Below are 17,856 nucleotides of genomic sequence, written 5' to 3'. Positions count from 1 at the left end.
TATTAAACTCAGAAAATAATTTTAAGAAAATATAATATTAATAATAAAGATATATCTACTTATCTAAGAGTCCTTACTTACACATATCTAGAACCTTTTGCAGCGGTTCAAAATGGAAGTGATTACACTCCTTCGCATAATTGTCAATAAATACTTAATATTGACTGCAAGTTAAAAAGCTCTTATTCTAAGCAAATGGAAGTTTTTGACTATTTCCACGACAGACGCGCATACAAATAGGAAGCTTGCCTCCTTAATTGAGGTGTTAGTTACGTCAGTAAACCGCACTAATTAGTCCCATGTGAAGGTGAGTAAAATTCAATGGTTTCAACGTTCAAAGAAACCAACGGTATATTTCACATTAAAGCAAGCGCTTGAATTTATGCTTCCTGATGTCAAAAATATCTACACAGCATTAAAAAGTGGTAGTGATGTTTTATTTTGCGGTTGCTGGTTGCTGTCGGACTTAATAGTGAGAAAAACTATTTGTTCAAAAAATTAAATTATTAAAATGGTTAAGACAATAAAGCTAAGCATTGAAATAGGAGCGGAAATCATTAACAAATTCAAGAACGGTATTTCGGCTTCAGATTTGGCAAAATTTTACCAAACTTCACGAAAACCGTTTACAAAGAAGGAAACCTATGGAAATTTAGCAAATAAAGCAAGGACTGCGCGCAAGCCAATTACTAACTATAGAGATAGTCCTGTTGTCCTCCCAAAATTGATTGGAAAATCAGTAAGTGGAGCAACAGTACGGCGCAGATTAAAAAGTACAAAAATCAAAACTTTCGTGTACGCCTTGCCTTTCCTAAGGACTACATAAAAAAGTCAATTTCATTCTGGCATAAGGTGTTTTCATTTCAGATTCAGGGTGCATTTGGAAGAACATTTATGTATTTGCCACAAAACTTACGTGGTAGAGCAATGCAGCCTCTTAACAGTTCGAAGACAGTTCAGTTATGTGTTGGCGGTGCGTTTCCTTTTACGAGTATGGAGAGCTCGTGCCCGTTGACGGTACTCTAATCCCAGCCGGATACATTGGCATTCTTAATAATCATGCATTCACATCAGCCAACAACCTTTTCTCAACCAAAGATAGGATTTTACAACACGATTACGCACCATGTCACAAGGTTTGGCTACCTACAAAATTTTTGAGTGGAGTAAATCAAACTGTTCTGCCTTGGCCACCTCAAAGTCCAGATCTAAACATTATTGGAAATGTTTGGTTTTTATCAAAAAACAACGACCATTCAATAAGAATAAGAAAAGATACTACACAATCGAAGAAATTAGGGATATTTTGGATAAGCTGACAATTCCATTTCTACACAAATTGATTGACTCCATTCCTTCCAGGCCGCAAGCAGTAATCGATGCCAAAGGCAATGAAACGGAATCTTAACCAATTACTCTGGACGCCAGGAAGCATAAATTCAAGCGCTTGCTTTATTGTGTACCGTTGTTTTCTTTGAATTTGCACTATTTATCTTCGCATACTCTAAAGATTTCAACAACAGAAACATTTTTCAATGCAGTTGTGTAACAAGAAACAAAATCTCTCTAATAAATAGGGTGACAATTTCAACTTTGTGTAAATACTTTTGACTTTGGCATTGTAGATTGATTTCGTTCTACAAATGGGCGGACCCACAGTCTAGTAGCACCTCTGAACGGCAACTGGTTTTGTATGAGAACTTTTTTCATGGCAGATTGCATTCGGAGGTTTGTCATTGCCTGCCGAGTGGCCACGTTAAGTAAAAGTGTACTTATTTTTATGCAACTTTAATAGAGTGCAATCAAATTTTATATATTGAATGAATGCAAAATTCTGCATTCATATCTCAATTGCCCCTTCCGTAGTACTCATATAGTTAGACACATTTTTATATTAGATATATTAGATATTAGATTAAGAACAGAAAGGACATTTACTGGATAAATTTGTAAATAAAATTGATTACTTAGGACTTTGGGGTCATTACTTTGTATGTTTTGCAAAGTAAGTATATATTTTAAGATTATTTGTTGGACGTACTTTAAGTAAAATAGAGATTGTAAATTTTATTGTTACTTCCAAATGCTTCTGAGTTAGTCCTTTTCAAGGTGATAGCCAATCAGTAAAGAACCAATTCATGAATTCTTAAAAAAAGCGAAAAAATACAAATAATGAAAATTTCAAACCAATTGAAGACAATCGCGCACAAAAACATGCCGGCAGTCGGTGTCTACTGCCGTCGAGAGTAAGTTTGTATTTACAAACTATGCGGCAAAATATTTTAAGTATCTTATTTACATATTTGACTGTGCACTTGCATTCCAATGCAGTGACTGCTTTCTGTTTCTACAAGCTTTATTAGCTTTCTATTAAACTTTTTTCTTTTATACTTTCGGTCTCCTCTTACACGCAAATTGAATCAAATCAGTAAAAAGAAAAACGTATTTACAAAAGTTGACTTTTTATTTACATGCCATGTCTATGTAAACTGTTTTTCTTGAGCCAATGTGTCAATTAGGATTTGTGTTATCATTTATTTCTCATTCAAGAACAAAAAATGTTAAGTTTGTTGAACTGTAGGTTTGGCGAAGCGAAATGTTTTTTAAGTGGAAACTTATTTTCAGATAGTTAATATGTATATGTCTTGGATAGGAATCGACTTTGAAGGAACATACGGCTTTTCTGTGTCTGTATTTTAAAAATGTTTTGTAACATGCAAAGGGTCTTTCAAAAGATGTTGTCTTAAAATAAAATATGCCAACATTTAAGTTCTTTCAGCTTTCACTATTTTTATTCAGAATACGGCTTTTAGCAATTCCATGTGAAAAATAAGATCATTTAAATGTACACCATGAGCACTTATACAGGTAAAATCCGAGAAACAGTCGACTCATGATTGCCTATTTGTTGAGAATGTTGAGAAATCAATTTTGAAGGCTGTTCAGCAACTCTTTGCTCTACAGCAGCAACAATCTGAACATAAGAGAACCAACGTCCAGGTTTTGGTCCGCCAGTGCTTTTTCTATCTCCTTTGAATTGCCGACTCATTCGGATGATCATTTCCTAGCGCGTTGTTCTAGCGTGCAAAATTGTACATCTGTCTGCTTGCCAAATGTCAAAGATGATATAAAAAAGGTATCGTATAGGAATTATTCACTACTGACATCTAGGCGTCACTTTCGAAAGGTCCCAGGAATCGTTTTTTTTTAGCTGCATGAAAACTATCGATATCGATAACTATGGTTTGAAGGCTGGGAATGGCAAACTGTGGTGACATTTCTGTTCAGTAAGGCTTGATAAGTCATCATGACTCGTTTAACACCAGAGAAACAAGGCGAATTTGGTATCTAAGGTGGCGCCGTTAAAAAACATTTGCTTTATTTTTCGCGGTTTTGATAAGTTTGACGTCAGCTCCCTTCGCAATACAAAACAAACGAACAAAACAAACAAAATTCAGTGAATTGCTTGGTAGTATTGTGATTTGTGAGATTTAAACTAATCAAACTAATGAAGACGAAGTGCTGTGTATTAAAATGTGAAAGCAAAAATGCAAATTGTTTGCGTTTTTATACGGTAGACGCCGTGGCAAGAAAGTATGTGTGTGTGTATATAAATTATTGTCTTTGGTTGTTGCCATTGCTTTCGTATACTCTTCTTCTTCACAGAAAAGTAATTCCCTTTACTTTTCCTTGTTTATTCATGGGCTCTTACGACACTTCTACAATCCAAATTGTGGAAACCTACTTAAAAAAATTGTAATAAATATTTTCGCCGAATTCAAAATACATTGGCCGTATCATCGTTACGGTTGATGGCGAGTACTATCGAGCCATGCTGATAGAATTTTGTTTCCAAAAACTTATCAACTAAACATCGACGATATTTGGTTCTTAAAAGGCCCACCAAAAAGGTCTGGCTTGCCACACAGCGCACTTAACAATCGATTTATTACAATATTCATGCTACCATAGACGCCATACAGCCAGAATTTTTTGAAAAAGTAGTCAAAAATTGGACTGATCGAATGGACCGTGCACTCGTGGCCGCGGCGGACATATGCAGGATACGAGGGGTGCCTTGTATATGTCGGGATTTGGCAACCCTGGTGTTGCAATCTGGTAACTGACAGCTGTATTGCAAAGTTTGACATTTTTTGGCTTTTACGTACTCAGAACGTTTTGAAATACCAGCGCTATTTGTGTTGTTTACAGTAACTTAAAAGATTCATCTCGGTCCAAAAATGGAATTAAATCGTGAACATTTTCGTGCGATTATTTTTTACAACTTTCGACGTGGATTAACTCAGCAACATTGCATGGATTAACTTAATTCATTTTTTGGCGATGAAGCTCCATCAAGGACCAGTGTTTATCGATGGTATGGTGAATTCAATCGTGGTCGTAGTTCACTCCAAGACGAATTTCGTGAAGGTCGTCCAAAATCAGTTGTTGTTCCGAAAACCATTGATGCTGTGCGCGAACTGATATTGCAAGATCGTCATGTGATCTATCGTGAGATTGAGACAATCTTAGGCATTGGTGGGACCAGCATACATTCCATATTGCATAAATATTTGACTGTCAAAAAAATTTGTTCGCGTTGGATCCCACACAATTTGTCAATCGCTCAAAAAAAGGCTCGTGTCGATTGGTCGTAGGATATGCTCAAAAAATACGATCACGGGGCTTCGAAACACGTCTATGACATAGTGACAGGTGATGAATCATGGATTTACGCGTATGAGCCCGAAAGTAAATAGCAGTCGACTGTATGGGTGTTTCAAGATGAGCCAAATCCAACAAAAGTTGTTCGCGCACGAAGCACTTCCAAGCAAATGGTCGCCTGTTTTTTCGGAAAAACTGGACATTTCGCAACCGTACCACTAGAACAATAAATTCTGAGTGGTACACAACCATTTGTCCAAGAAATTAGGAAAACCAATCGCCAAAGACGGATCACTCTTCACCAGGACAATGCGAGCTCTCACACATCGGCTCAAACAACTGCATTTTTGAGCATCCAAACGAAGCACTTCCAAGCAAATGGTCGCCTGTTTTTCCGGAAAAACTGGACATTTCGCAACCGTACCACTAGAACAACGCAGAACAATAAATTCTGAGTGGTACACAACCATTTGTCCAAGAAATTAGGAAAACCAATCGCCAAAGACTTCACCAGGACAATGCGAGCTCTCACACATCGGCTCAAGCAACTGCATTTTTGAGCACCCAAAACATCGAATTAATGGGTCATCCGCCGTATAGTCCTGACTTGGCACCGAATGACTTCTTTTTATTCCCGTACGTAAAAAACAAACTGAGAGGTCAACCTTTTTCGACACCTGAAGAAGCGGTTGCGGCATTCAGAATGCATGTTTTGGAGGTACCTCATTCAGAGTGGCAAAAGTGCTTCGACAATTGGTTCAAACGCATGCAAAAGTGTATAGATCTTCATGGAGAATATTTTGAAAAACAATAAAGTGATTTTCGATGATTAAAATTTGATTTTGTTCTCTAATCCCGACATATAAAAGGCACCCCTCGTATCATATCCAAAAAATAAATGCCATGAAATTACCTTCCAGATTATAATAAAAAAAAAATCATTCCTACGATATTTCTGATTTGTATTATCATTTTATGTTCTCAAGCTCTTAAAAACCCTCCACATATGACAGTATGAACCAAATAGAACGGTAAGTGAGGTATATTGATCTGAGCTCCTCCTACCGGGGCCATACCCATTGATCTCGATTCTATTTAGAATAGTATACTTTATTTTTGCTGATAGTGATAATAGTCTGCCGTATCTTTCGTTCTTCTAATGTAAATTTTATAAAAAAGAGTTAAATTCATGTACCTGCATATATACGAGTGCATATGCATTTATAAAGGGTCCGCCATATAACTTTACGGAATTAAAAATGCTATAGAAAAGAAACTACTCAATATTTTTCCAAACTGTTTTTTTTTATTTCGAAGTACAATCCTTCCGGTTAATGATGGAACACAACTTCATTCAACTTTGACTTTGTACGGCGTCATACCAAGGTCTTTACGCAAAATTCGTCTCAATGATGTCTCCGAAATGTCCAATTGTTGAGAACGACGGCGAACTGATGTTCCTGGTGATTCACGAACACTCTCGGCCACAGCAGCAATATTTTCGGGTGTACGCACGGTTTTTGGTCGGTGCCACGTTGGTTTGTCAATAACCAACCCAGTTTCTCTTATTTTTTTCGCAAAGTAACGCACATACGCTTCATTCAGTGCTTTTCTTCTTCCCATTGCCGTACTTAATTTTCGTACACATTCTGCAACATTACCATGATTTTCAAAGTAATGTCGCAATATTTCCCAGCGTTCTTTGAGCGTATACACAACCATTTTCGTTCAGCGGAAGAATAAAACTAATTTTCTGTCAAATCAGATGACAGCTAAGTGTTACCATTCTTCAAATAATACCTAGTTCAAATCCGTAACGACAGATGGCGGGCCCTATATAAAGATTTGTCTAGTACGCGTCGGCTTTTTAGGTCAACCCGCGCAATAACTTTATCTCTCATTATTATCAGCAGCAGCACTAAAATTATCCTGTCCCAATCGACTTCCCTGGTGCTCGTACCATTCAAGTGTCAAATGCCATTACCGCAGTGACTAACATTTTGAATTGCGCACATCTGTAAACATTACTCAGTTTGTACACACACATATTAACAATTTATTTTTATTACTGTAAAAGCGAATGTTGAATTGGAGCAACCATAGTAAATCAACTATGTGACACAACATTGGACTAACCATCAAACATTTACATATGATGTAGGGATTTATTACGAACAAAAACAGCAACCAGTTCCTCTTCTTCCTGTGATACCACTGCCTAGCGTGAATTTATCAACATATTATTGGCACATTGATGGTGGTTTAATCCCCTGTACAATTTCATGAGAAATGTGAGTGCGTTTGCTTTTCACACTTCCCCTGTGGCTGGGGCGAATATTCGGAGAGTTTTCATTGTGATTGATGGCAGGATGGCCTCACTATCTACAGACGAATTTTCATCTGTCTGAATGCTTCAGCTGTCTGTTATGCGCTCTGTTTTACAGTTGTATCTACTCGTATGTCACTCAGTCTGCATGCCCAGTTTATATTATCAGTTGGCAGTCCAGCAGAGCAAAAACAGATGGACATCCTATTGGGGGGAATTAGCATATTAGAATTCTCTTTGCGTTCATTTCATTCGCTTCACTTGGTGCTCAGCTTTATCTGTCAACTGCCATTAAACTGGTGTTGGAATGATTTTCTACGCTTTTTTCGAGGATACAATATCTCAAAAACTTCTTGACAGGGAAACAATTAAGTAGATTTTCTCACTCAGCGACCGTATATGGATGTAAATTAGTTTTACCTGAAGAGTAGTATTACGGGTAACAACCAGGTTGCAAGAGAGTTATTACAAAATATTTGTTAATTATACCGAGTAGGAAGTGAAACTTGAACTTTATCATCTGTCACTACGCAGTTTTCTGCAGATCTGCGAAACAGTTGCCGTGAGAAAGTACACTGAAATACTTTGATTTATATATAAAAATACGAAATTAACTTTATTTGTCGTTCACTATACTCAACTTTAGTACAAGCGTAAGCAAAATTCTTACAAAATCATTGTGCTGCCCTTTGTCAAAGTTTCCGTTCTTGAACTTAATAATTTAGTGCATGCACACTGAATTTTAACATCCCTCACTTACTCACTCACTTATTTATTATACGAGATACTTTCTTCCTTTCTTTAGTCCTTGCAAATTTTATTATGGAATCAAAATGCACTCGCAATGATATGCACGACATTTCCGGTAAAGAAAAAGTAAGAAAATGTTGCTGAATCTGATGTTCCTTTGCATTTATCATTACATATGTCGCAAACATATACACACATATAGCCAACATATTTATATATATACCATAAGTAAAGCCTCTGAGTTAGTCACCGGTGAATTGGATATAAAAGTAAAACTTATAAAGCGCTGGTTATAATGGAAGAAACGGGACGAAGTACAGCTGAGCAAAACGGAAAAAATTAAGCTAACACGTTCGCTTTCGCTATTGACATTTTTAGTAGTTTTCAAAATTTGTGTTTGTTTACCATTTGTAGCCAAAATTCAAGTAAAAAAAATATTTGCTGAAATCACACCTCTATTTGAAGGAGGCGAATCTATTAAAGGTGGTGTTGGTAAATCAGCTGATTTGTTTTTTTTCTTTCGCTATGCCCATGTGACTGTCAGCGCAGAATAAAACAAGGCGAACTAGTTTTTTGTTTTCTACTTTTCGAATACTGTGCCGTGACAATCAAACGTACAAAGCATTGTTGTTGGTCTATTACCACCATCTTTAAAAATTCGCCTTGCCCCATTGTATCCCCAGCGATTCACTGCAGGTGTCTCAGGTTTGTCAACATACAACTGTCAAATTAGCATAGGATGTCGGAATAATCTATAATGAACAAATCTTTATGATTCACCCCATTAGGGCCATGTTCATTATAACCAATCGCATTCCGTTGCCTTCCGCTCCCTCACTTACATTATGATCAACCACTAAAATAGGTTCTTATATGACCAAATAAATCAGCAGATTTGCTTTCTCATCGTGACGGTATTTATTTTTATTTTGCCCCTCTGGTTTTGCAGAATTCGAGCTGTTTACTGAGGTAAATTTTTAACAATTGGAAAGTATTATTCGAAAAATAGGGGAACAGCTGGAAAGAGTTGATATTAAAGTCTGCATACCACAGTTTCTGCAGGGGATAAGCTGGAAAATCAGAATAGTAGCACTCAATGAAATACTGCAAAAGCTTTAGCTGCATTCACTAGGTGATTGTTCAAGGACTACATATTTGCTTTTTCACCAGCTTGTTTTTACGTGTTTTTATAACTTCCATCTTTGGCTTAACCTTTCGTTAAGCGCAGAGTCCTTTGCAACAAAAATAGGCGCGTGGATCAACAAATTAATAGTATTCTGGTTTAAAAACGAAATTAGTATTTTATAATTCAAATGGAACACTATTAAACTCAGAATCTATTCGAAAAATCTTCGGACAATATGTAAATGTCAATCAAGAAACAAGGATTGACACATCATTACAGCAAAAAAAATTGTCGCTTGCGTCAACTAGATCAGCTGTGTCTAACGGGTGGTTAAATCCCGCAAGACTTTTTCCGTATTATTGTTTGCCATTCGCACATCTTCTTGCATCCTGCGGCCATAGTTTTTTAATACACTTTAATACCATGGCTGGGTGATTTGTGTGACTACCAATCCGTCCCCTCTGGTTCGAAACTCACTGTGAGTAGGAATCATCAAATACAAAAATTTTTCTAATGTTATTTGCCCTTCAACAGGCAGTGGAAAACCTCTGAGTGTATTTCTGCCTGGAATTTACACCTCTTTAAAACCATCGGCCGCTCGGAGGAGACATACATAACAGTGTAGGTTCTTCCACTTGTAGGACAACATCAAAGCGCTCACCACAAATTGGGCAAAAAGCACGGCCAAACGCCCAACGAAGGATGTACGATACGCACGAGTTATACGAGTATATGTATATGTGTATGTGTGTGTATGCATGCATACATATGTTTGTATACCCCTCTGCCTGCATGCAACATTTTTGCAAGCGCAATGCATCCGCATTATGACTGAAAGCCCAAAAAGAGCAGATCTGTTGGAAAATAAATTAAAAAGAAATTAAAAACCATGAGTACAATAAAAAGAAAAAATAGAACACAACCGTGAATTTGTCTGCTGCTTGCCTGAAGTTAAAAAAAGCGTAAACGGAAAAATGAGTTTCGCACAAAATCGAAGAATAAAGCAGCAAACAAAAGTTTATTTTCTGTTTGCTTTTTCTTTTTGCTCTTTGGATGGTCGCCTGGAGCACTTCACAATCCCACAGCGGCTTGAGAATACTGAGACACTGTGGCTGCTGGACCCATTTCGCGCCGAGTGGAACGAAACATTTTCACAACTTTTCCACAGCCAAAATTAATGAAAATTGTTTTTCTAATACACTTACACAATTTTCCCACTTGTTCAATCCTTCAAACTCTTATCCTTCTGCATTCCTTTTCCCTCACTCATACTTCTCATTCAAGCAGTATTTGCGAGTCCAAACATTTCAGGACACTCAGCATTCAGTCATAAAATTAATTATGAAATTCGACGACTAGCAAGTTGTGAAATTTTTTAAGTAAGAAAAGGAAACAATTACATAATTTCCGACTGAATTTGACGCCCCTACTTTTTCGCTTGTAGTTGAAGTTTCTGAAACTTTTTAACTTTATTTAAGTCTTACTTGCATGCGAGGATTTGTCTTCATTAATGAAAATAGAAAGAAAAATTATTAGATAGTAATATTCAAAACTAAATTTTAATTTGGACGAAAGGTCAAGAAAGCTTTATTGCATCATCAATGAAATATTTTTTATTTATTGGAAATACTGCCTTAGTATTTAGGATTCTGGCTAATGTCTTGTTAACGAATTTACCAGTGCTTACAAATACTAATCGGAATGTACGTGTGTGTCCTATAAGTCCTAAAAACGCTTCCTACTGGAGTTTTTATATATATGAACATTTCTACTAGAAGACCCACTGCAGACAAAATATTAAAGGCTAATAAATAATATTTTTATGGGGAAACAATCAAATTTAATGAATGTATCGAGATGTTCCGGATACTCGTCATATTTAAATTTATTGTGTTTATTAGTGTTTATTATTTTTAAAACTGCTCAATATTGGTGTTGTTGTTGTTATTATTATGTGAAAATAAATACATTGAATACTTCTGAGTATTCAAAAATATTTTTACTAAACATGTCTAGATATAATTCCGTAAAAATCAAGAAAAATAACATTAACAATTTAGTTTAAAAACGTTAAAATAATTTTTGGGTAAAATCAAAACCATTTTTAAGACGCACCAATGCACAACTTTTAAAAGTTAGTCACATTGAAGTAACGGCTCAGGGTTCGCTGATATCGACGTTTGAATTGTTGGCCGCGAAAACCAGTTCCTTTTGTCCAGTGCGACTGTCTTTTTTTTCAGCAATCTTTCCAATTAACTTGCACCAATTATTGGACTAATTAAAAACTATAAGTGAAACCTATTGTCAAAATAAAAAAAGGGTTAGATGAGGTTTTTTCAGTTTGAATGTGCACGGTGATAACGTTCGACGTGATGGAAATACCCATCGGGGCTTGTATGAAAACCAAAATATGGGGGCATTTGCTGGGCATTGCTTTATCAGAATCCATCTGAATCTATCTTATTAGAAGAGGTGCTTGCACTTTCTATACTTTTCCTATTATTATATTAGGCTCTTTGCTCTTGCTTTGAAAGTTTCAAAGTAAACTGAAGTTGCAAATAAACAATTGCGGATGGGGTTGAGACTTCACATGAGTACACACAATCACGCTTTCCATACTATACTTGTACGAATACGTTTAGGTTATTAGGATGCTTAATAGTTTGTATACACAATTCTGTTTTATTGTATAATAAAATTCAGCTTGTTAATCTTTCTCCTTTTGTCTCCCGTGCCGAAAAGTGTACATGAAGAAAATCAGATTATGAAACTTTTATTGCTAGTTCGCAGAAAAGGAATGGCTTGTTGGTATAACATCGGCCCTTCACGGTATCACATAAAAAATGTCTAACGGCGTCATCCCATCTCCGAGGTGGTCAAGTAATATCGTCGACACGGCTATTAACACATATTTGCAATATGACCTAATGTTGTTCAAGCGTAAAGCGATTCATTTCATTCGGCGGAGATATGATACAGGCTTTCTGTCAAGACTTCCAGCGGGATAGAGCTACTAACCTGTACGTATATGAATACTTTTACCGAATAGCTCACTTCTTGTCCATAAAGTTAATATCCGTAATTTTTGCTTCTATGATTTGCGTTCCTCACAACTATGAATGCGCTTATGCCAACATAGTTGCCCTTTTCACACGAAGTCAAAGCAACCGCAATAATCTCCCAAGTGGCGTAAAAAACAAGTTGTTTTGGTACGGTGACTGAGTTCTAAACTTGTTGTATACAACATTGCCCTCCTGCCACCCCTTTTCTTACGGTGTGTGCTAGTTCTCTTGCTCATTATCTATTTATTTTGTTGTTATGTGCTTATGTAAACAGAGCTAACAAGCAAGTTGAATATTTTCTTTATTAGCTTTGTTTTTGTTGATATAGTAAAGGGATTGTCCTCTGCTATTGCCATCCGACCAGCCTAAGTAATAGACAATTACTGGCTCTAGTAAGCCATTCAATTCCAACACACAGAGACTGAAGGCGCCGCGTTTGTTTCTGAATTCCAATTAATTGTGGCACGTGGCTTGAATTTATCGAATGACATCCCTCTGCAAACCACAAAAAAGTGAAACTGCGAACAGTTAGAAAAAAAAGAAAAAAAAAATACCAATTAGGAAGAGTTTTCCCATTAGTCTAAGTTACGCGAGATGTAAAAGTTTAAGCAATAAATATTTTTCCGTGTGGATGATTGGGTAATGATTTACTGACTACGGATTCTTCCGAGATAGTCAACAGATTTGTCGGGAAAAGCTGTTTAGTTGTTCTCTAAAGGCTTGCGCTGATTCTAAAATACAGATAATTTTTATGACAGTTTTTACATACCAGAAATGCACTTGGAGGTTTTCCATTTCATACCAAAGGGTGACCCTTAGAAGGAAAAATTGTTTCTATCATTTGGACTCAACGTCATATTTTTTTGGTCAAGACTTAGAAATTATTTTTTGGCTAATACTTTGTAATTTTTGTTTTTTTGTTCAATAATATATCATAACTGGATTCAACTTTCTGCTTAATCTTAACAAAATGGCTTTTAATTAGTTGTCTGTGGCTTGGCGTAGTATCGGGTCTAAAACTTCAACAATAACTAAATAAATAAATAAATAAATATATATATATATATTATTGAAGATTTTATAAATCTGTAGTGAAATGCGTGCGTACATATGTATGCGTTAATAACTTTGAAAGTCCTCGAAATCATAAATTTCTTGTTACGATATAATTAAAGGTTTACCTTTGCGTGAATTAAAAAGTATTTTACTGGGGTTAAATATGTATTTCTGATTTTTATGGTTTTGAATGATGACTAGCTTTCATTGCGTACACCACGTATAGAATACAGAAGTAGCATGTGGTGTATGCCGAAAATAATACTCCCATATTTGAAAGCCAAAACATTCTTTCAATTAAAAATTTTTAGTTTCAAAATCACTACTGCCAAACTTCAAATTCAGTTGATATGTTTCTGAACAAATGCAATGCCCCTTAATAAAATAGTTACCCCATTATTATAATACACTAATTCGTAAAAACAAACAATCTAAAATAAACCCCAACACCTGCGAATTGGTGTCAGTTAATAATTGCCTATGTAGTGGTGCACGAAATAAAAAAATTACCTTACACTAAAGGAACAAATTGAAGAAATTGTGAATAAAGTTCACACAGCACTGATGCATCACTTTTGCGTATGCCAATGTGTGTGTGAATGCTCGAGTCTGACGTGTCGAAAAAGCTGTGGAGGTACAACCGACACAAGCACAATTGATACTCACAATAGGTTCATTTTGCTGATTTTTCGTTGGCTTCCCGTTTCGTTTTCTTAACTTGTATTATTGCATAGTATTTTCTTTGAAGAGTCCAAAAGTCCACTATGCCCTTATATTTCAAAACTCGCAAATTGGCCATTAGGCGTTTCCAGTTGCATAAATCCGACATTAATTTCAGCTGTGTGCACATAAGCACCATAATGAATACATAAAATTTGGTTAAATAAACCGCCGTACGATACGGTCCACATCTTGAAAATAGGCGAGCATAAATGATGATTTAATGTGTGGGTTTTGCTTCGGTGCTTGTGGCTTGAATTTTACTTTTATTTGCTGTTTTGGGATTTCCTTTTGTAAATTTACAATTTTATCAGGATTCTAGTATTTTCACGTACTTCCACATTCGGATACATGAGCATTTCGCATTTTAAAATCTCAAAAGGTGTTTTCATCGCACAATTTCGTGCATTCCGTTGATAACAGGTTGTACTCATAATAAAACTGAAACCTTTATCATCGCTTCTCCTCTGATGGAAGGATTAAGGCTGCAATGATGATTTAAGTTATTTTACAACTTAAATTAATAGCATAGACTCTTGTATGTATATGTATCTATATACTTAAAACCAACAACTGAACCATTTCCGAAAATTTATATTTGGCGAGGACTCGATGCAATCGCAGTACATGTCTATTTTTATACGGTTAATCAAAGAAAAATGAGCTATTCAAACTTATAAATACTTTAAGTAAATAGTATATGGTTTATTCTTTACGCCCGTCCAAAATAATACTTACACATTTGAAAACCAATTTTCAGTTTCAATTTCAGTACGTTTAATCAAACAGCTTAAAAATCTTTATTGCCAAAATTTTAAACTTAGTTGATTCATTTCTAAACAACATGAAAATTCGAATTATCATAATCAAAAATAAAACTTAGTTTTTGTTCAATATTTAAAGTTTTCATGTCCATGCGGACACTAAAGCAACTATTTTTTACTGCTTATCTATTGCCTTGCGAATTTTGCCATATACATAACTGAAGTAAAACCGATAATTGGATAGCGGACGTAAAGTGTGAAGGAAAAGCAGATGGGGCAGGAAACAATGCAGACGTTTTGACAGACTTATGATGGCCATTTCTGGCACGTTTTCGTGCTGTCTTTGCGTTATTTTTGTTTCCCTTGGGAAACATTCCTTTACTCATTTGCCCACTATTATCAAATATCAACGTCACCTCCTGCATTTTAAATATTTTATGGTTCGTGCTGGTTGTTGTTGTGCTGTTTTAAGTTTTTAACTTATATGTAAGAGCTTTTAGTATTGGCGTTAATAGCTTAAGAGATTTTGTATGGTTTGATACCTTAAACCAAAACTAAACGAAAGCGAAAATAATTTGACAATTAGAGGCAAGTTAAAAATATATTATATAATAATGAATTAAATATGTAAATTAAATGCAGTATTATAACAAAGGTAAAGTAATTAAAGCTATTTTAGTCCAGACATATACTTAAATTGGTTTGTCGACTCAACTGGGCTTGAGAGAAACACTCTCGTGGTGTTATAAAAACCGAAGACTAAGCAGTGGGCACTGGGCCTAAGAGCAATTTGAAAACAAAAACTTGGTGGTGTAGCCATTTACATGGGTGGTTCTAAGCTTGATAACAGGGCTCAGCCTTATTTTTTTTATTAGTCGGTAACAGCAACATTTTGTTGGATGAAGTAATAGCCATCATGAAGGCTTGAAACAGTTTCTAACCGAACTACCTGGAAGGGATATTTTCATATTTAGTGATTTTGTTTCAAACTTTAATTCGAGGAAATTTTTTTGTGGTATTGCCAGTTTTAATGAAATGTTTTGTTAATTTCCATAAAACACAATTGCGAATTTAATTTCAAACAGAAAGCTATTTAAGCACACCTTAAGCGGAATAATATCTTTTTCGAATACAAATGCGGAAATTAAGAAAATAAATAAAATAACATAACTTGAGGACATCCAATGCATGTTTATTATTGTATGATTTCTGCAAATTCGAAATTATAAGGGAGGAGTTTGCATCCTTTAGGCGAATAGCTTTACAGCCATGTATTACCACATTACGAAAGATAAACCAGCCAAAGATTTGCAGTAGCCTAGGGTCAATAAAAAAATAAAGAAGAAATAATCTTAATAGGATCACTTTAAGAGAATGCAAACTCCAATCCGAGTGGCGCCACACAAAAATGTTGAACACCCATAAGCATGGAGAAGCTACAAACATATGCTTTTTTTCGTTGTTTTCTATTTAATCAGACTTAGCCAAAACAGTATCAAATATCTAACCAGATTTTTTCTCTTCCTTGCCTGTAAATTCATGTATTTCTGCTCATATTCAACATCAGCCGTGTTCATTTTCAGTTTAGTTATTTTCATGGTACAAATTCGCTTGTCAGAAACTTGTTAGAATATTTATTTGATTGCTGTGCTCTCCGTTGGGAAAAGCATCGACTAGTATGCAAAGCATGCTGAATAATAAATCTATCGACAAATGAGCAAATGTGTTAAAATCAAAATGCTGAAAAATGTTGGTTGGTAATATTTTTTAAGTGCAATAGATTCACTCCCCATCTACTTCCCCTCTCTTAACAGATTATAAAAACTTTGAGTATTAAAGACTGAATTCGCAAGTATAAAACATATGTAAGTCTGACTTAACGCTTGATGGTTTTGCGAATTTACAGTGGTGGGTGCGAGGATATGTGATGCATTAGAGCCATGCGAGCACCGCCAAGTGCAAAAACAAAGATAAATGCTGAGATCGGCACTGCGGGTTATTGGTAAGAAGAAAGCAAGAGCATTAAGAGGTGGGGTAAGCGTGGAAAGGAATGGGGTAAATGTGGGGAATTCACTAATATGTGAGAGGTATGTATCATATATGTTCAAGCGATGGGTGATGGGCAACACACCGCCAAAAAGCATGAAAAACGTAGATAAGTTCGCCATCCAACGTTAACGCCGTCATTTAAGAGAAGTAGGACAAGTGCTGCTCTCGCGTTGAATTTTCTTCACATTGTTGTTGCATTTTCTTTCTCTTTTTGTTGATTTGAATAAACTGCAACATTAACGCGCGCGCATACTTTGTTATTCGCAGTTTTGTTCTTCACTTCATTCAGCCTCTTTTCCACATACACACATCTTAACAAATAGACCTCCATATAGCATTTCTTAAAGCACAAACGTTAAAGCGGGGTCATGGCAGAGCGTTCGTCATTTTATATGACATTGTTGTCGTCTTATACTTATGCATTGTCTGCATTGAAAACATGTTTTTAACCGTAAAATTCAAAGTAACCTTTTAGTGTGGAAAAATGGTGAAGCTCGCCAACCTACTCAACCCACCTTCTACCTGGCCAAAGCAAAAATATATCTATATTTGTACGAACAAAAGCCTTAATAAACTAGGCGACTACGTGCAGGTGCGCCTAAAAGCGGGCGGTGCAGGCAGGCACTTCTTTTAAACAAAATGTTGTAACATCCACTTGTTTGGATTATATATAATATACTTAAAGGTGGCACATATAAGTAGTTTACTGCATAGGCGGTAGAGCAAACAAGCCACAGCAAAGTAAAATCACATTTAATAATTCGTTTACGCAAAAACTTAATCCACATAATACTCGTAATTACTAAATTTTACTTAAATATGGTCAATGCAAAATAGGCACCCGGTCAAAAATCCACTTTTGCGGCCCCCTTAGCCGAACGCGTTGGAGTATGACTACCATTTCGAAGAGTTTCCAAATAGTGGTCGCTCCTCGCCAGAAAATGGACGCCTCTGAGTGTATTTCTGCCATGCAAAAGCTCCTCATAAAGAAACTATCAATATTCGATTAATAATATTTGCGTTGAATGAAATTCAAAAAGTATAGCCAGTTAAACGAACTTTACTACATCATGGCGCCAAATAGCGAAACAGTACACATTTAAAAAGGCTAGAATGCATGCTTTGAGATTTCATTTCTAAAACCACGTATGCTTAGCTTACTAAAGAAGAAAAATGTAAAAAGGTCTGTATTGATATAAGGCCTGGATTTGTATCTGGTTGTCCCAGCAACCATTTTTCCGTGCTTTAGTTCTTTTTGGCAAAAAAGTAGCTATGGGTTTACTATATAATTAAAGATGTGTCGGTAAAATATGTTACAACCCGATTCAATACTAGTTT

The 17,856-nt window shown here is 35.8% G+C and overlaps 2 protein-coding genes across 3 annotated transcripts in view; both read left to right on the top strand.

Annotated features, from left to right (window-relative positions):
- LOC129247118 (guanine nucleotide-binding protein subunit gamma-e) overlaps positions 1-17,856 on the top strand; it is a 100,819-nt gene that overhangs the window by 49,995 nt on the left and 32,968 nt on the right. The gene's annotated exons all lie outside the window — the stretch shown is intronic.
- On the top strand, positions 466-1,591 carry LOC129247117 (uncharacterized). 2 transcript variants are annotated; one of them, XR_008582536.1, is made up of 2 exons: positions 466-795; positions 868-1,591. XR_008582536.1 is itself a non-coding variant. In XM_054886056.1 (2 exons), the coding sequence occupies exons 1-2, from the start codon at positions 512-514 to the stop codon at positions 1,024-1,026; spliced, it is 387 nt and encodes a 128-aa protein (XP_054742031.1). In that variant the 5' UTR covers positions 466-511; the 3' UTR covers positions 1,027-1,591. The 2 variants fall into 2 exon arrangements, 1 of the variants encoding a protein (XP_054742031.1); XM_054886056.1 differs by having other exon boundaries at positions 466-739.

The sequence above is a fragment of the Anastrepha obliqua genome, chromosome 5 (assembly GCF_027943255.1).
Source record: "Anastrepha obliqua isolate idAnaObli1 chromosome 5, idAnaObli1_1.0, whole genome shotgun sequence".
NCBI lineage: Eukaryota > Metazoa > Arthropoda > Insecta > Diptera > Tephritidae > Anastrepha > Anastrepha obliqua.
Note: the sequence above shows the minus strand (reverse complement) of the source record. Positions and strands in the feature narration are given on the sequence as shown.